Source organism: Coffea arabica, chromosome 7c, assembly GCF_036785885.1.
Source record: "Coffea arabica cultivar ET-39 chromosome 7c, Coffea Arabica ET-39 HiFi, whole genome shotgun sequence".
Classification (NCBI taxonomy): domain Eukaryota; kingdom Viridiplantae; phylum Streptophyta; class Magnoliopsida; order Gentianales; family Rubiaceae; genus Coffea; species Coffea arabica.
In genome coordinates, this window is record NC_092322.1 from 12,724,555 (window position 1) to 12,744,776 (window position 20,222).

At 36.1% G+C, this 20,222-nt stretch overlaps 2 protein-coding genes and 1 long non-coding RNA gene across 3 annotated transcripts; all 3 read left to right on the forward strand.

Annotated features, from left to right (window-relative positions):
* The first annotated feature begins 82 nt into the window (after positions 1 to 82).
* Positions 83 to 10,169, forward strand: LOC113700568 (4-alpha-glucanotransferase, chloroplastic/amyloplastic). The gene is made up of 16 exons (XM_072058068.1): positions 83 to 665; positions 1,455 to 1,517; positions 2,968 to 3,056; positions 3,142 to 3,202; positions 4,711 to 4,789; positions 5,452 to 5,588; positions 5,698 to 5,856; positions 5,958 to 6,034; positions 7,179 to 7,318; positions 7,406 to 7,437; positions 7,524 to 7,598; positions 8,106 to 8,178; positions 8,266 to 8,354; positions 8,794 to 8,838; positions 9,070 to 9,222; positions 9,605 to 10,169. The coding sequence occupies exons 1-16, from the start codon at positions 285 to 287 to the stop codon at positions 9,707 to 9,709; spliced, it is 1,758 nt and encodes a 585-aa protein (XP_071914169.1). The 5' UTR covers positions 83 to 284; the 3' UTR covers positions 9,710 to 10,169.
* A 3,509-nt stretch (positions 10,170 to 13,678) lies between these two features.
* LOC140010789 (cytochrome P450 81Q32-like) lies at positions 13,679 to 17,441 on the forward strand. The gene is made up of 2 exons (XM_072058321.1): positions 13,679 to 14,509; positions 16,729 to 17,441. Exons 1-2 carry the CDS (start codon positions 13,742 to 13,744, stop codon positions 17,347 to 17,349), a joined length of 1,389 nt encoding a protein of 462 aa, XP_071914422.1. The 5' UTR covers positions 13,679 to 13,741; the 3' UTR covers positions 17,350 to 17,441.
* A 672-nt stretch (positions 17,442 to 18,113) lies between these two features.
* Positions 18,114 to 19,593, forward strand: LOC140010161 (uncharacterized). Its single transcript, XR_011817426.1, has 4 exons — positions 18,114 to 18,474; positions 18,898 to 18,966; positions 19,120 to 19,206; positions 19,309 to 19,593. It is a non-coding gene; the product is annotated as an uncharacterized lncRNA (long non-coding RNA).
* Positions 19,594 to 20,222: the final 629 nt, after the last annotated feature.

The following is a 20,222-nucleotide window of genomic DNA, read 5'->3' on the forward strand; positions in this document are numbered from 1 at the left end:
TATCCTTTCCTTTGCTTTGCCTTCCCTTCCTTCCATCCAAACGGCGCCTTAGCAATAACTTTTCTTCCAGTGTCCACGTGTATTCACGTGTTCTCTGCTCCCTGCCTACACTCCTCCCACTCCACTCCACTCTGAGCTTCCATTTTAAAAACGCAATTTTCAGGGAAAAAAATTATAAATCCTACAAACATATAATTTCAATAAATAAAATAAAATAAAGATTCAGAAGTTTAAATACATCATCGAATCCCTATGGAAGCTTTTTTCCTAGTTTCGGAGTTGGAATGGTAATTCAGATGTCTTCTCTTTTACAGATACCGACTCTTTTTCCTCCACCTCAGTTGTCACCGCCGGCCACCACCAACGCCCTCGCCGTACCTCCATTTACCGCCAAATTGACTCCGAACTTGACTAGCCGGAAAAAGTGTCTTACTGCAGTGTATTTCCAGAACGGCCGCGGCGGTGCGGTCGTCGTCGGTGAGGACTTGCCGCCTGACTACGAGGACTGGCATCCGAAGGAGGCTTCTGATTCTAGTAGCCGTAGAAGAGCCGGTGTGCTCCTCCATCCGACGTCGTTTCCTGGACCTTATGGAATCGGTGATCTTGGTCCTCGGGCCTTTCGTTTCCTCGATTGGCTTCATCTTGCCGGCTGCTCCGTTTGGCAGGTATATTCTCTACAAGTTTAGCATTTTAAGTCATACTGGTTATTGAAGCTTTTTCCTGAGAAAAATTCAGTGCTGGGAGTAGTCAATTGGGAGAAGTTGAGGCTCTGTTTGGATTGCTGTTTCTGTGCGTATTTTTTTTTTTCTTTTGCTGTTTCTGTAGGTTGTTTTTTTTTAATAAATTTTTATTTTTACTGTAGCACTTTTTTCAGATTAATGTCATATGAGTGTTTGGATTAAAAGAAAAAGCAGTGGTTGTAAAACGCAGGTATGGAATTTTCCAAGATATGTTTGAGCGTTTGATCATACCATGACCCTCATTTTCGAGCATTTCCATCGGAAATTTAGATATGTTGGCACTGGAGGCAGTCAATCATGAAAATAGGCTGATAAAGTTTTGACTTTGACAATACATGTGTATATAGTATATATTTTCAAGGTAAGGTTGACCATGTTTAAACTTTGTTAAGTTTTTTAAGGTATGAAATGAACTAATATATTCAATTACTCAGGAAAGTGACAAATTTGTTAAGAAATATCAGAGAAAGCAATGATTTTGGAGTGCTATCTCTAGTAATTTTCATTCTAGTAGCTTATAGTCTAGAAAGTTTTTTACTTCTAGTTCACATCCTTTTCGGTCCCAATACCTAAAGCAATATGAAAGAGTATGCCATAGCAGTTTGCTAGAAGATGTAGTACACTCTTTTGTATATAACTTTAGATTCCTCAACTCAATTTTGTGACTTCAGTTGATGAGTGGTTTGAGGTGTTACATTACATGTGTGGTTGCAGGTTCTTCCTCTAGTTCCACCAGGAAGGAGAGCCAATGAAGAAGGCTCACCCTATTCTGGCCAGGTGATTGTAATCTCAGTTTTTTTCCCAATTTCTATGAAGAAGCAAATATTAGGACGAGCAGTAAATAAGGAGAAGATCTAATTTGGGAAATTTAATCAGCATAAAGTTCTAAATTGTAATGTGAAAAGGCAGATTTTCTAGATGTCTTTCTTCTTTTTCCTATCTGGGAAAGTGAAATAAAATTTAATTCGTTCCAGAGAAGGATAGAACTTTTGTTTTCTGGAATGCATCCCTTAATCTCTCATCTGCTTTGAGTTCAGGACTAAGGGATTCATGTATATGCTTTTCTGTTTTATCATGTACACTCACATCATGAAACACATCATGACACCATGTCCATTTTCTTTCTGAGCTCCCTTACGACAATTAGTGGTGTAATTGAGTCTAGTCAAGCTCGAGTTTTACCATACTCGAGCTCAAACTCGACCACTAATAGCTATGATCGAGCTTGAGCTCATCAAGTTTTAAATTTTGCAACTTGAGCTTGACTTGCGGCATACTCAAGCTCAAGCTCAAGCTCAAGTTGAGCAAGTCACAAACCCAGGAATTTCATGTCTTAAATCTTAAAAAAAAGAGTTTTCACAGCCAAAAAAAAGTCAAGAAATTCCAAAACCTTAAAAAATTCAACTGCATATTCAGATTCATAGGAACCCAAAAGACGCACAAGAAGGTTCATTGTTGCCTATGTTCTCAAGAGTCCAGATCATCAGAAATGAGTGAAAGACCTTTTGTAAACCAAAATTTTGTCCTCATACAATTTTCAAAAATGAAAATACAGATAATAGAAATCTAATAGTACCTGTAAATCCTGTAGCACCCAGATCAGTAAAACGAACAATCATGTAGGTTTGCATTTTCTACTTTGGACTCTGATTATGAACCAAAGTACCAAAACCCAAAATCTAAAGCAACGATGACAAGACATGAGGGCAAGGGAGTGATGAAGAAGAGGTAATTAAGAGCATGAGATGCAGAGATCGGGGGCAAGAGAGTTAGTAAGCAGAGGGAAAGAGAGATGAGGGGATTTGGGGGTGGTGGTGGCTGGAAATTAACGAAAGCAAAGTGAGAGAGAAGGGTGGGGTGTGGTATACATGGGGTAGCTTTAAGAAGGATTTACAAATAATTTTTCACACACACACACACACACACACACGCATATATATATATATATAATTGATATGTATGAAGCTTGATAAGGCTCGCTAGTAGCTCGAGCTCGACTTGATTTCTTAATCAAGCTACTTGAACTCGAGCTCATGCTCGAGCTCAATTTTTATCGAGTAAAGTATTCTTTGAGCTGAGTACCAACGTACTCGCGAGTAGCACCCCTAATGATAATCCCTGTTAGTTATTGTGTAGCAATTTTTTCTTAAGCATGGAGGGGAAAAGCTAATTATTTGTTGTTTATTTTTGTTGTGCTGATGGTAACCTTGTTAATCATCATTTTTAGGATGCAAATTGTGGCAACACCCTTTTAATCTCTCTTGATGAACTTGTGGAAGATGGTCTTTTGTCGAAGGATGAGCTTCCTAAACCACTGTGAGGATTCTTACAGTATTGTTCTGGTCATCTTGATTTATTTCTCAAAGGTTGGAATTTCCCCTCTTTTTCTTTGTTCATGCAGAGATATCGACCATGTGAATTTCTCAACTGTTGCTAAGATAAAGGATCCATTGATAGAAAAGGTAAAAGTTCCCACATCTTTTCTGCTAGATTCCATGGTTTGGCATGAGTTATTGGCTCTTGAGTGACTTTAAGGGTATGTTTATGAAACCTAAATTGAACATTACTGTTGAAAATGGAGGAAATGTTTGGGCTTACTTTATATTCCTTTTTCAAAGAAGGCCTCAGGTTTGCACTTTGATGGGGCCTAACTTTTTCTTACTCAAAATATGGTGTAAAGCCATTTGATGGCTGTGTACTTGCTCAAACGATTACTACAGAGCTTGGTTTGTCTTCTCTATCTGGCAGCTAGAGTTGATTCAGAAAAAGAATTCAGGAAACAAAATAACTAAGAAAATGGAAACCTAAATGGTATGTATCCCCCTTAAAGTGAGTTGTATTCCATTTTAACATCAAATAACTTTCAGAAGATGAGGCTGAATCTAGAAATAGTGCTGTGCAGTTGTGTATAGACTGAAAGATTATTTAGGCGTTTATCCCTGGTGCTCTGCCTTTTATGGTTCTTCAGGACAAGAAACTTTTATTCACAAGTAGCAAGGTCTTATGGACCATGAAAACCAATCGCTATTTGGTAATGCAAATTATGCTTATGGATCACAATTGAAACCCAGAATTAGTAAGTAAAGTTCAGTTCCAGCACTGTGCAATTTTGCATTTAACTCTTCTTTGTACTATACTAATTCTGAACCAATCTGATAATTTCAGTCTTTGTTCTCATATACCCTTTTTTTACTTGCTTTCTGATTAGGCGAGCAGTATATGCCCTTCTCTAGCCTGGCTAAAGCAGCAAACTCTAGAGCTAGGGCTTTGTTCACCTTTGGACACGAACATTATTCCGTTCTCAGCGGAAACCCACCTTACAAATTGAACGGCAATAAGATAAGCTGACCTTCAATCTAAGACAGCGCTGAGTGCTGATAGCTTGTAGTGAAAAGCCCCCTTATGAAACCAGTTGAAAGCAGCCTTTGGTACTTAAGTAGTTAAGGTTTGGAAACCCCCCCCCCCTCTCCCCCAAGCGGCTAGAAAGCTGTAACTAAAGGACTTTCAGTTTGAATAGGATAGCATAAAGTGTATTTGTACGAATGGAAACACTCTGTCAAAAGAAGCTCATGCTAACCTGCTTCAACTTTATTCTCTAACTTTTTGGCATGTTGAACTAATTGTACTTGGTTAAAAGTTATATGAAGCACGGGAAAACAAAGTCAAAAGAAAATGGATACAGATAGGAGACGCACAAGAAACCATGCTAAGCAGTTTTTGGGTTCTGTGTTCTTTCAGATTCTTAGTGTAAAACTTTTTCTGTATTTGTTTTATGCTAAACCTTGGCTCATGGAACAATTGGCAACTTTAAGGTGCAACAAATGTTTTTGTGCTATATTTTTCTACTGACTCATTTTTTTCCTTATGTGTCTGTGTATTTTCGCTGTGCGATTTGTTTATCATTTATACATTCCGCAAACCAGAACTATATTTTACTTACATGGGGACTCTTCTCCACATATGTACTTAGGCTGCAAAGAGGCTTATTTTGAGTGGTGGTGAGCTCAAAAGTCAGCTTGAGCGTTTTCGGAAGGATCAAGATGTTGCAAGTAAGTGGCATATCCCTTTGTGAATCATTTTTGTATCAAGCTGAGAAGCAACTTTGTGATATCTCTGATGCTCTTACTCTAGTTTGCACTCTAGTTTAGACTTTTGTTGGCAATGGTAGTGACAAGTACTAGTTATGGAAGACAGTGGGGATTATGATTTCCCCTTTCCTAATGCAGTACATCTGCCAGGCTTCTGGTCAGGATGACATTGATTTTAAGGACTTCGAGGTATAACTTTTCTTTTCCTTGTGTCCCCGTACAAGACAAACCCATAGGTATGTTTTGGTTTGGTCAGTTGTGTAGTGTTTTATTTAGTTGATTGGTGGAACTTATTTTTGTAGTGGTGCTTTATACACTGAAACAAAATGGTTGAATGTGTCATAATTTTAACATGTTGCCTGACCTTAAGCACAGAGAGTTTCCTATTCTGCATTATCTAAGCCAATCAATGCTGTAAGTTTTCGGTCTTAGCTGCTTTTGCCTTAGGACATTTTGGAATGTTCCTTCAGTTTACTTTATCTATTCATGAGATACAATTTTGCAACGAGAGAGACGCTCCTTATATTCCATTTGGACATGCAAATACCAATATTAGCCGTACACTTAACAAGCAGTTATGCAATACTCGCAGGCTTTTGGTAATTATGGTCCTCACTTAACAGGTTGGCTTGAAGATGCTGCATATTTTGCTGCTATTGATGATTCTTTAAATACTTTTAGCTGGTATGATTGGCCTGAACCACTGAAAAATCGCCATCTTGCAGCATTGGAAGAGATTTATCAAACTAGGAAGGATTTTGTATGGTCCATCTTAACTTTCCAGTGCTTTCCTGCCTTATGCTTCTTTTAGTTGTCAAGACTTGATTCTCAACTACCTTGTGACGATTAATATTCACTTTCTTGCACAGATTGACATATTTGTCGCTCAACAGTTTTTATTCCAGAGGCAGTGGCAAAAAATTCATGATTATGCTCACAAGAAAGGAATTAGTATAATGGGAGACATGCCAATTTATGTTGGTTATCATAGTGCAGATGTTTGGGCAAATAAGAAACAGTTTTTGCTGGTTAGTCATTATTTGATAAAATATTTTGATCTTCGAAATTATTTTGACAAGGTTCTAAAGGCTATTCAACTTCCTCTAACTTCCTATACATGCTATGACAGAATAGGAGTGGTTTTCCTGTCCTAGTAAGTGGTGTTCCACCTGATGCTTTTAGTGAAACCGGTCAACTTTGGGAGAGGTACTATTGATTCCATAACTAGTGTGCAAGGATGTAAAGATATCTGCCTTTCATATTAATGCTTTTCAGGGAGTATAATGTTATTATGGATTATATTTGAACACTAAGACCATGCTTACCAATAATTTTCAATAACTCATTCATCTAAGATTGATCATTTACTATTTGCTTAATTATTCTACTCCTACATTAGTCAAGTGATCATCATTCTCGAACATTTTCAAGTGCTTTAGTGTTTGGTATTTATCAGAAATAAGTATTTAGCATTTGCAGCTGGCTAGTCGCGAATGTAATGCTTGTCAGAGATGCACATGCAGATTTAGCAGTGCATCTGTGATTCTTGCTTCAGACTCGTGTAAAAGCTTCTACACCGTTTGATAGTAAGGTTAATTTTAAAAAAGGCCCTTAGTATCTATTGTTCTTCTATGGATGGAAGTAATAATGATGAAAAGTGTGAAAGAAAAATATTTTGGTGACACCGCTAAAAAAAATGATAGTATCCAGCTATGGTTTGTTTGCAGTCTGTGCTGTAGGGGATGATTCTTATAGAAGGTTTTGGTGGCCTTTCCTTTGAAGTTCTTTACCAATTAGTGCACGTAAAATTTAGATACTTTTGCTGAAGGAATTTAGTCTTACCATACACCTTTTACTTGATTTAGATGTGGAAACATATATCCACTGATTGCAGTGAGAAACATGTTAGAATGCCTTAGTTTTCTTGGATCTGAAATGCGTTGCTATTTTAAATACCATGGAGGGACCTTGTTGTATGATGAGAGAGTGCTTTACTGCTTATATGCTTAGCCAGTGTGTTTTGGCAGGTTCTTGAAGAGAGAGAAATTAGTTTACCTGTTTTAGAATTTAGCCTTATGAAACAATAAGATCTGCACCTATTGAAGTTATAAAGCAATAGAGGTAGTTCCCTTCTCTTAGTGGTTTTGGTGGTGGTTCTACTCTAAATCTCTCTTTGACATTCTTTGTTGATTTTGGACTATCTTTAATTGACAAAATATAAACATTAGGCGGTAGCTTTCATTCAAATATGGCTTGAGAGCATGTATAGAATTTGGAGAAAACAAATGATCTCTAGTCTTGTAGATCATATATTTGACTTGATTATTAACTATGAGCTCTCTCTGTAAAGCCCCCTATATGATTGGAAAGCCATGGAGAAGGATGGATTTTCTTGGTGGATACGCCGCATTAGACGGGCTCAAAATCTGTTTGATGAATTTCGGATTGATCACTTTAGAGGATTTGCTGGCTTTTGGGCTGTTCCTTCTGGTGAGGCCATTTTCAGTTTGCTGAATTTCTGGATTGTCTGAATATCTTATTGAACTACCAATATTTTGTGTCATGCCACTTATGCAGAAGCAAAAGTTGCAATGGTAGGAAGATGGAAGGTCAGATCTTTTTATCAGTATTTTTGGTTTTACATTTTCTTAACTATTAAAAGTAGTCACTGTGATTGTTTTTTAATTGCTGGTAGGTAGGACCTGGAAAACCTTTGTTTGATGCCATATTCAGAGCTGTTGGAAAGATCAATATTATAGCAGAAGACTTGGTATGTATGGGAAAAAAATTGGTTCTTCGGACATGTCCCTTTCAATTTTAGCTGCAACCATAGTCAGAATTTTGATTATTACTTACAAGGTTGTGGTGTCATTGACATTGTATGCAATCAGCACGCATTGGTGAGGAGAATTTATATCTGAGAGCTGGATGGAAGTTTATGCTGCACACCATTCATCTTTAGCCTTTTTGTTTTCTATATAGTGCTCAAGTCTTATGCTTTCGTTATAAGGAGATCTGAGTTGACATGACTCGTGCCTATTGCCTTGACTACATGAATGGGTTACTATAGCTAATTATCGTCCTTGGTTTGCACTGCTTCATTTGCTTTATAATTTCTTGGCTAAGAGTGTTCTCAGTTATGTTTCAAGACTATGGCTTTAATTTCTCTGCATCTTGTATGTTTTGCTTCTTAATCCTGTAAATGAACCTCATCCTACTTATAATTTTCCTGAAGCTTATACTTGCCAAAACTAACCCTTTAAAGGCAAAATGACAGGGAGTGATAACTGATGATGTGGTTCAGCTAAGAAAATCAATAGATGCACCAGGAATGGCTGTGCTTCAGTTTGGTATTCAGTCAATTTTCACTTTCTCTTGTTGTACTCATAGTGAACGTCAATGGCTCTGAAAAACATTTTCTCTTGGTTCCTGTGTAGGGTTTGGAAGTGATGCAAAGAACCCTCATCTGCCTCACAAGCATGAGCACAATCAAGTTGTGTACACTGGAACTCATGATAATGACACTGTAATATCTCTATCTTTGTCTACGAAGTTGTAACTAATGATTTTCTTATTAAATCAATTTATTTTTTCTTCATGAGGATCATATCAGGAGAGGATATGAGCCGTGCTGTTCAAATCGAAGGCAAAGACCCTTTACAGGATTAATTAATAAAACGAATCACAATTTTGCCACCAAAATATAGCCAGTAAAATGCAATGGTTGTACAAAGCTGGACCACCTTTTGTCAAGTCAGTGTGTCTTCTGTCAGTAGAAGATTTATTCCTCTCACTTCTTTCAGTTTACTACTCTTGTGGGAAAAATGTTTTGAAAATGTGCCAAAATGCTTTCCTTTCTTATTTATATGGTACAGTACTTGTTTATAGTTTCAAGACCAGCCCTTTCATAATTGCTAAGCAGTTCAGACCAAAAGCAGCCTCTGACAGTTTATTATGTGTTTCAGATCCGAGGATGGTGGGATGTATTGCCGCAGTGGGAGAGAGACAATGTGAGTGTAGAATTTCTACAATGTTTAATTTCTGAAAAATTTTAGCTACACTTGAATGTGTATCCTGTCAATTCCCAATCCCCAGAAAAAAAAAAAAGAGAGAGGAAAGGATGCTTGTGAACTATTATATGGTACTTTTTCCCGAAAAGAATATGATTCCTTCTAGGATGCATTCCTGTTATTATATTTGGAAAAATTCCTGTTATTATATTTGGAAAATTGGCGATACAGGTTATAAAGTATCTTGGAAGTATTGACCAAAATGAAATTTCATGGGCACTGATCCGGGCTGCGCTTTCTTCGGTCGCTCGGACTGCAATAATACCAATGCAGGACATCCTTGGATTGGGAAGTTCAGCTAGGATGAATATCCCGGCAACTCAGGTAAAGATTAAGCTGCAAATAGATGAATGGAATAATTATTTGGCTCTGTATCCTTGTGGAATAACTATTATGCTGAAAATCCTCATTATGCATCTTCCATTTGAAGTTTTCTTTTTGGCGGGATATGCTGCACTGCAGTAGCTTTATTTTTGGAGTCATATAGTGTGGATCATTTTTCATTAGCATTTGCATTGGATGACATGAAATTGACATGATTCAACCTAATTTTACTGCTTCAGACTGCCTGTCTTTTAAATTGGAGAGTAATTGTGTGAAGATGGTTCAAAATAATGGAGTTTTTGGAGCATCAGGACCAGATAATTTCAGTTTGAAAGATGGCCTATGTTAATAATAATGTTCTTTGTCCCTCCCCCTATTGCAGTTTGGAAATTGGAGTTGGAGGTTACCCAGTTCGATGGGTTTTGATGAGTTGAATGGTGAGGCGGAGAGATTGAGAGGAATGATTGCAACATATGGGCGGTTGTGATGATTGGTTTGCATATCTGCAATGCAACTCTCAGTTACAAATGTTCATCTTGCATTTGGCTGGTGCAGCAAAGTCATCCCTCTTCAAAGCTCCCTATTTCTTCCAGACGACTCTACTTCTTTGATGCTAGGAATAGGAGGAATTGGCCCAAAACATGCTGCCGTGCAAGACCGTCTACTTCACACTCCTTGCTTGCCTGGAGGAAAAGGCAAACCAGGAGAAACAGATCATAGGTATGTGTAGCAGTAACACACGTGGTTATAGCTTATTATCCTCAATCAACTATCAGGCTCCATGTCTTCATTTTGGCAACTATGTATTATAATCATCGTATGGATTTCGGAACAGCACGAGCAAAAGGCTGCTACAGTTGTAATTTAAACTGGCTCTGCCGGTAGTATGATGCATAATAAAAGTACTGAGATATTGAATAAAAGATCAAATTCCATGGTTTGGTACACATGAGAGTCTACAGCCTTTCATTTTCATTTTCCTAATAGAATGCCTTTGCGTGGAAAACTTGCAAACTGTGAAGTGGTAGATTTTGGGGCTTTATTTGGTTTAGCTGTTTCAGGGATACGGTTCATCGTCTTAGAATGAGGTGCCTCCCTAGAGCCACCCAAGAGAAGAGACCTTGCAAAGGACAAGGAATTGGGAAAGTAAATTATTTATTCGAGCTTGAGTGAAATTTTAAAACTATGGTTGTGGTGAGATGTAATTGGGTCGAGAAATTAAGAGTAACTAGATTTTTAACTCCTTCGGATGTAAATCAATAAATTGATGAGTGAACGGATAAGAGTCGATCACAATTGCACCAATCGTGATGAGTGGTAATGGTTGATTGGCTGCCTGAAAGGGCAACAATCACTTGATTTTCTGAATTCAGAGCCCCCACAATTTGTGTTCTGCACAAGTTTGTCCCGAGTACTATAGATCAATTGAAGTTCGGCGTAAATTAGTTTAGAAAGAAAAAAAAAAATAAAAGTTGGCGGTCGATAAATCGGAGTCAGGTATAAACAAATTGAAGTCAGATGTAAATAAGTTGCAGTTGGTTTGTAAGTACTGTAAATAGGCAAATATTTTGGATCATAATGTAAATGATTATTTTACCCTCAAATTGCACCAAATTGAACTTGTGAGGCTCTCCTCCTCCTCTTCATTCCTTCTTTCACCTTGTCCCCTTTCCTCTACTCCTCTCCTCACTCTCACCTTCCACCGTTTCCCTCCCCTTGGGTGGTGAGCGGAGGGAGAGAGGTGAGAGTGGGGAGGGGGTGAGAGGAGAGGGGAGGAGGGAAGGGAGGGAGGAAGGAGGAGAGGAAGAGAGAGGAGAGAAAGAAAGAAGCAAAAAGGTAGTTGGCGGCACAATGGTAGGTTGAGATAGGTGATGAAGAAGAAGAATAGAAAGAATGGTATTTTTTTTTTGTGTTTATGAGTATTTTAAGGCGTGAATTTTAAAAATTTTGAAAAGTATTCTAAGATTACTGTAATAAAGTTGTTAAAAAATTAGACTTATAAGAGAAAAACTTGACAAAAAAAACTCTCGTTTGCCAATCAGGACCCTTGTCAGTTGAGCTGGGTGTTGGAGACTGTCAGAAAGATTCTGTCGTCGACCAATAGATTATTTCATACAGATTACGGGCCTCACTGGTGGGATTCATGTTGGACTCACTTTCATGGCATGCAACTTAGTGTTTAGTTCCGGTCCGCAATAAAAATTTTGCTACAAAATGAGCAAAAGGTCATATACTAAATTTTTTTTTTTTTTTGTACTTCAAAAGGTAGCAAAATGTACACACACATTCTTCATTCTTGAAAATATGATCTATGGGAATCAAAAAATCAAAATGTAATTTGAGTTTATCAAATTTACTCCCTCCGTTCCATTGAAAATATCATACTTTCCATTTTGGGATGTTTTAAAATATTTGTTCTGTTAAAAAAGTCAAAACACTTTTTAGTATCTTTTTTTAATATAACCCTTCTTTCTAATCATATGCATGTTATTATTTAAATTTAAATTTTGAATTTGTGAGGATAAAATTGAAAAGAGAAACACAAACATCACAATCAAGCCACTATTTTTAAAAAGTTGGATTTTTAAAACATGACTAAATAATTAGAACGGAGGTAGTAACTTGCTTGATTGCCATTGTGCTCAAAATTTCTTAGCTGCGGCCACGGACAATAGAGTGGGCTATGTCTCTTCTTCTTAACCACCCTCAAGAGCTGCAAAAGGCTAGAGCTGAGCTAGATGAAACCATTGGTCAAAACCTTTTAATAGAAGATCAAGATCTTCCGAAGCTGCATTACCTACAAAGCATCATTTATGAATCGCAAAGATTATATCCAGCTGGTCCACTCCTCTTTCCACGAGAATCATCAAGTGATTGCACCATTGGAAAACTACAAAATGCCCTCTAAAACTATTTGGGAGAGAACGACTCAATAGTTGGTACAGGCCTTAGTATGCCTAAAGTCTTGCCATTAGAGTAGGGATGTAATCAAATCGAATCGATCTCGAGTATGGCGGAGAGAACGACTTAATAGTTGGTACAAGTCTCAGTGTGCCTAAAGTCTTACCATTAGAATAGGGATGTAATCAAATCGAATCAAACTCGAGCTCGACTTGACAAGCAAAAAGGATGCTCGAACTTAAACTCGAGCTCGATCTCAAGCGAGTAGTATTATTGGAAATCGAGTTCGACTTCGATACATTGCGTACAAATCTCGAGCTCGACTCACATGGATTCGATCAATGAGAGCCTTATCGAGCTCGAGTTAGAAAATTTCATTTTCTTGACAATTTTTGAACGAAAAGATATTATTGCCCTTTAAAAAAATTTTATAACCATTCTTTTGAGTATAAGGGTAATTTTATAATAATAATATATTAAAGAATTAAAATTAAAAAACTCGATAAGACTCGACGAGCTTTCAAGCATTGTTTTTAGATACTCGAACTCGAGTTACTCGATTTATCGAGGCACTCGAACTCGTCAAGTTTTTGACCGAACTGCCCAGCCCTACATCAGAGGCAATCTACAGCCCTTGCCAAGCCATGATTAAAGTTCTTGCTGGGATATGATATCGCATTTGCTAAAATACAATCTGCAGGTCTCTTTGTTTATTTGACTAATACCACCCCGTCTATTAGCTTTATTGTACTGATTATAACTTACATTTTGTTACTTTGGAATAATTTTTAGCTTATCTATAAAAAAATTTTCTAAAATACAAGGTGCCTAGATTGAGTTTTCAACGGGCATCATAATTTGTGGCTTTGGATTCTCTACCCACTCAATTTCTGGGCCAATTTCTTTTCCACTCTTTTTAAGGACAACAAGTGTATAGTTGCAACACTATTTTAGTGTATGTACTTTAATATTTTACTAGACATATTATTAGATATGAGTAATTGATCTAATGGTTTAATTTTTTAAAAAATTTTGTGAGCTTTCTAGGCGTTTTGTAATGAAATTGTTAAAGAGGAGGCAAAATCAGTTAATTTTGTTATTAAATTGTGCAGGAGGAGGTGAAATAAGTTAACTCCGGTTGTTATGAAACTTTGTGGAGTCCGTTCGTCCCACCAAATTTGCTTTTAATTCATTCATTGCTATTCCATAGCACACAAAAACGACGTCTAGTGACTGGCATATATTTTACTTTGTTAGGTGTATTTTGCAAAATATGGTCCAAGTTTGGTAAATTGGTTTGACTTTAATTTCGAGTTTGGCTCATGTAAATTAACTTACAATCTCGACTCAAGTTGAACATAAATGAGCTTGATTTGAAATCAACTCTCTATTAAATCCCTGTGCGTTCCAACTCTATATAAGATGGAAAAGTGTAAAAGACAATGCACATAAACCTAGCTACACGAAGAAAAGCTCCTCTAACAAGAAAAAGAGAGGCATGGAACAAAATTTGTTGAGCACCATTTCCTTATTGTTCTTAAGCTTAATTCTTCCATTGCTCCTTTTACACAAAAAAAGGCAGAAAAAATCTCTGCCACCAAGCCCTCCTTCCTTGCCAATGATAGGCCATCTTCATTTGGTAAAACCACCACTGCACAGAACCTTGAAGCGCCTTTCTGATAAATATGGTCCAATATTGTCCCTAAGGTTTGGTAATCAACTTGCGGTTATAACATCTTCACCTGTTGTTGTCGAAGAATGCTTAACCAAAAATGGCATTATTTTCGCGAACAGGCCTTCTGGACTTGCTACGAAGTACCTCACCTACAACGGTACCACTATGACTTCTGCACCCTATGGTCCTCTCTGGAAAAGACTTCGAAGGATCTCTACCATGGAACTCTTCTCAGGAACTCGCCTTAACATGTTTTCGGCAAATCGACAGGAAGAAACCAAGTTACTAGTGAAAAATCTATACAAAAAATCATCCCAGAATTTTGCAAGAGTGGAGATACGATCCCAGATGTTGGAGATGACCATTAACAATATAATGACAATGTTTTTGGGAAAGCGGTATTATGGATATGAAGTGGAAGACAATAAGGAGGCTTTGCAATTTCGGGACATTGTTCGGGAAATGTTTGAGCTGGCGATTTTCTCTCCAGTGGATTATTTACCAATTCTGAGATGGTTTGGTTATCAGAATCTGGAGAATAGAATGATTGCATTTCAGAAAAAATCTGATGAGTTCTTGCAACGTCTGCTAGACAAACAGCGAACTTCTCCAACTGGGGATGGAAGGGGGACGATTATGGAAGTATTGCAGTCCACGCAAGAATTGGAACCTGAATTCTTTTCGGATGATATCATCAAAGGTTTTGTACTGGTACGTAGATTTAATACAGATTAGTGCTTAATGTCACTCCATCCACGTTCTAAAAAAGAAAGATTCAAACCCAAATTTGGAAATGATCACGAAAAATCACATTTACATAGGATTGTGATCACAGTCCTTTCTACCACTCAACAATCCTAAGTTTGAGCAGCCATATACTACTTTTATCCTTTTTTATCATGCACTCTTCAATGTTTGTATCACCTTTCACTTTAAAGTTTTAGTTTGCATAATATGCTGCTTGAAATTTTTTGTGTTTGAATACGCCCTGATGATGATATAGTGGTATCTTTTTTTATTTTTATTTTTTATTTTCTTGATAAGTGAGAGATTTTAAACCCATAACCTTTCACTTATAATTTCTCTTACCTTATCACGTAACTCAACCCTTCCCCTAATATAGTGATATTTGTCAAATGAAATAAAATAACAGAAGGGAGGAATATAATTTTGATCCCTAATGCTTGGGCTACATGTTAAACAGGTTCTTATTATTTAGATCAAACAAATGTGATTGTCAAAATTTTTTATTTTCTTCAAATTTAGGGCAATTAGTGGAAAACTACAATAGTTAACGGTTAAAATCAAATAGGTATAATTCTGATCCCTAATGCTTAAGAGTATAGATCTATATAATCCCTTAGATTTTAATATTTATGATGCCCAATATTTGGCCTATATATATTAAATAGGTTATTATTTGAATCAAACAAATGTGATTGTGAAAATTTTGATCCTTAATGTTTAAGAATATTGATCTATATAATCCCTAATGTGACTCTATAATGTTGATCCCTAATGTTTAAGAGTATTGATCTGTATAATCCCTTAGATTATAATAGTTGTAATAAGCGTTTTAAGATGAAATTGCATTTCAAGCTGAAGCATGATGGTTGGTTCCTTTCATGGATTTCTGCTGCTTTTGGTCATATCAACAACGATTTAGCCAAATTGAGAACCATTTGGAACTTTAATGTACTAAGCGTATCATTGATCAAAACTTTAAAATGCGCAAAGTGGAATAAACACAAAATGAAAATGCGAAAAAGAAGCATGTAAGTGGCATATCATTTTCTGTTATAAATGAACTGCATAGTGCATAGGTAGACAAAACCTTTTCTTGAATATCCAAAATTTTGGTGTTCCTTCAAATATTTCATAAAAAAGAAATGTAATAAATATCTTATACTTGTTGATGTACACACATAGATATATTACAAAAATACAACACTATTTTAAAAAAAAAATGTTTAAAAAAAGGTGAGAAAATATTTACTATTAGTAAAATCTGGTGTTATGATTTACCATTTATCAATTTTCTTAGTGGACTTCATCACGGCAATACTTAAGAGTAGTCTCACTTGTCACCAACCTCATGCCTTGAATCCTTTTATCTTTACCTCATTTAGATAGGAGATTATACGAAATATTACTTGAAATAATTATTATAATACTTTTTTATGATATGATGTATGTGAGATAAAAAAATTGTTGAGAAAATAAAAAATTAATTGAAATTATAATTGCGATACAAGTAAAATAATATTTAGAAAAAATATTGCTATTCAAACACTCTCGCTGTTACTTGTGGGACAATGTAAAACTAAACTACCAACTAACTTACAAGTCTGGATACTTCAACAAATTATTCTTGATTAAATTCTACTTAAGACTCTTAAATTATAGACGTATGCTGTTTAAACTTTAGACTTCATTTTTTGAATAATTTACTTCCTAAAATATGAAATTTATTCACTTTAGTCCTTAAGCTTCATTTTCAGATACTTCGCCCCCTAGAGTATAAGATCTACCCAACAAAATTTTCAAAACTAATGGAATAGTAGGCAAGTGATGCTCAAAGTTTGAGGAGTAAAGTGAGATGGATTTAAGGTTTCCAAATGTGAAGTTTAAGAACTAAAGTAGAATGAATTTCATATTTTATGGGGTAAATTATCCAAAAATGAAATTTAAGGACTAAAAGTGGAAGTGCATCCCTAGTGTAAGGCTCCAAAGTGGAATTTAGCCACTAATCTTTCTACTAATTGCTACCAAAATTGGGATGAGTTAATGCAGTCCAAGCTCTTGACCAATTAAGCAACACTGATACATTGAGCATCAGTTTAGTTCGACCCCAAGTATTGACAAGTAAAATTGCATTTGTTTTTCCTTTTCCAAAAGTCTTAACTTGATTTTAATACTGGTGTGCCAAGACTCTACTAGCTGCTGGATCAGAGACTTCATCTTCAACAATAGAGTGGACTATGTCTCTTCTGCTCAACCATCCTAAAGAGCTGGAAAGGGCTAGAGCTGAGCTAGATAAAAACATTGGTCAAAATCGTTTGGTGGAAGAAGAAGATCTGCCTAAGCTGCCTTATCTCCAAAGCATCATCTATGAATCTCAAAGATTAATTCCAGCCACTCCGATTCTTGTTCCACGTGCATCATCAAGTGATTGCACCATTGGAAACTACACCATACCCTCTAAAACTATGTTGATTGTAAATGCTTGGGCTATTCATAGGGATCCTCAGCTGTGGGATGACCCTGAGAGTTTCAAGCCAGAAAGGTTCTTAGGCTTGGAAAATGATGCATACAAGCATAAGTTCATACCATTTGGTCTTGGTAGGAGGAAATGTCCTGGCGCTGGCCTCGCCAATCGAGTGGTGGGATTGACTCTGGGATCATTAATTCAGTGCTTTGAATGGGAGAGGATCAGCAATGAGTTGGTAGACTTGTCTGAAGGTACAGGTATTACAACGCCTAAAGCCTCGCCGTTGGAGGCAATTTGCAAGCCTCGTGAATCCATGGTCAAATTTCTTGCTGGGATTTGATGGCATTTGCTCAAATAGAAATAAGTGGCCGTACGTCTATTTTGACTTTTTAACTTGCGACACTATTTTAGTAGTAGTAGATAATATGTATGTTAGTGCATGACCAAAGAATAAAGATTGGTCCCAAAAAAAAAAAAAAGAAGCAGATGGATCGATATAGAATATGAAAGAAATAAAAAGATTGTGTTATATGGAAATGGATTAGTTCCACTTTGTACTCTTCAACTATACTTGCATTTTTCTTTTGGTCCTTTAATTTTAAAAAAGGACACTATAGTCCCCAAAATATAAAATTTGTCCTACTTATTTAAAATCGTTGATGGAAGTGGGGCAAATTTTATAATTTATTGACTTAAGTGAGATATATTTATTCTCTAAGAACTAAAGTAAGACAAATTTCATAATTTAGGAATGAAAGTGAGATGGGTTGTATACTTCAGGGACTAAAGTATCCCAAATTAAAGTTCAAAGACCAAAATAAAGATTCGAGTATAGTTAAAGAGTGCATAGTGCAATTAATCCTATAGAAGTTGTGCGCAACGGATCTTCTGTACCACACCCTGTCTCACGTCCTGTTCCACTCCTTATAATCTTGCCAAGTGTCCCTTAATAAACCAAACCCTCAAACAACTCAACTCGAACCATGTTAAATTGATTAATCGATTAATCGGACAGAAAACTTAATCTCTTTAACCAAAACCAAGTAAAATAAAAACTCTTTAACCAAAATCACAATTTATCAAATTAAAAAACCCTAAAACCCAATCAACCTCTGTCCTCTCTTCATCATCTTCACCATTCAAGCAGACAACTTGATGATCCGTTGCGCAATTTAACATGCATCACTGACGCCCACAAACATTTCCGCACTAGACTATCTTTCCACCCCATTCACACACACAAATTTTGCAGACTAAAATCTAGCAGGAAAATTCAAGATTTCTGAGAGGAACCCAAGTTTTATTTTCCTTTTTCCTTGCTGGGTTTCTTCGAGGAACTTCCTTTCCATACCGAAAAGGGTTTGCAGGAAGATGCATTGCCATTGCACATGGGAAACATTGTTTTAAACGAAGATGAGATAAAGCCTGAAGATCACGGCGTGCTCATTAGACAAAGGCACATCAGGTATATGAACAAAAACACGAATACTTCGTCAAATTGTAGACTTGAAAACAAGAATGCAGCAGCTAGCTTATTAAATATCCACTATGAAAATAATAATTTTGTTAATTGGTAAACCAAATTTAGATTAAGTTATCAATATTGGCTCTGACTCGTGGGTGATGAAGGAAAAGTAAAGCTATATGAGTGGGGACGGGGGATATAAAAACATGAGCAATGTAAACTGGAACATGATGATCTTCAAGCTTGTTAAAAACATTTCTTTTTTCCTTCCAAAAGTAACTTGCCATAACTTCTAACCTTGTGAAGTAATTCATTCTAAACTTTTATTTGAATATTTTATTCTTTAGATGACAAAACTACATTGAAGATATATTTTGTCAATGATATTTTTAATTTGTGGTTGTCTCTCTTTAATTATATCAGGAATTTGGAATTCCAATAGAAGACATCTGCAATAGGCAAACTATTAAGAACATGACACAATTATTACAAGTAAGTGAATAGTATGCTTTTTGTAGATATTATGTCAACCATTAGTTGCATGTTGTTTCTTATTTATCTTAATTTTTTCCAAGTATTATAGTTTTGCAAGTTTATAGCTGTTTGTTTGTATGTGTGGTCTTTTATTTCTTATTTTTCCGGCAGACGTTGGACCCTAACTTCTACCAAGGCTATGATTTGATGTCTTCAAGTTCAATAGCACAACAACATGCATCAATAAGTTTTGTCCAAGTAAGAAAAAATCTTGATTAATTATTTAATCTTATATATATTAGTTTGATAATTTACAATTATAATTCAATATATTTGCTGACTTAGCATTTGTTTTTGTAGGCACAAGAACTTCAAAATAATGATGATACTGATCAACAAGTTGCTAAAGATGAAATTGAAAAGGGGAAAATTGAATAAAGATGCTTATGAAGAAATGGAGGACGAGACTATGGGATTGCGTTCATAGATTAGTTAGGCCTTTCAATGGAATAATACTTTGTGCTTATACTTCAATTGATTTTGATATTTTTGTTTAAGTTTGTGTTAATAAACGTTCTTTTGACTAAATTGTAGAAGAGGAGATATACTAGTTGATGCAACAAGTCAAGAGATTGCGTTTCTATTTGTTAATGGATTTGAATAGCATAAAGTTTCTGTTGTGATGCTTATACATTCAGCACCAGATATATCTGATACTTGTTGGTATAGAAGATTGAAAAATGCTCAAGACCAAGGAAAAGTAAATCTCGGGTATGAAGTGCTCTGGATTCTTGATGCATACAAGAAAGCGTTTTTGATGGTGTTTTCTTCTGGTTCTCTTTCTGTCAACTCATGAAACAGATGATCATTTACATTGCTCATTATACCAATTCAAATTGAGAAGTGTGCTAAAGCTTGATCCGCTAGACCGTTGTTTACCAATGTGTTTACTTGCACATTTTTCATGTTTTCGGGTACATCAGTGCTCTAAAATCGACAGGTGGGAAGATGATAATGCAAAAGAATACCATATGAACTTATCATTTTAGATTTAAGATGTATACAGTTGGTAAATGAGTAAAACCACTAATCAGCAAATCAGTTAATAAAAGACTCAAAGAATGTAAAAATCAAATTTCTGTTGTGCAGCCTTTGTTCCGTGGTAGAGAATCTGTTTATTGCATCTGAGCTTCCATTTGATTCTTTGGAGAATTAGTATTTCGTGGCCATGCGAAGCAATTGACATGAGGAACACTGCACAAGGATTGTCCTCC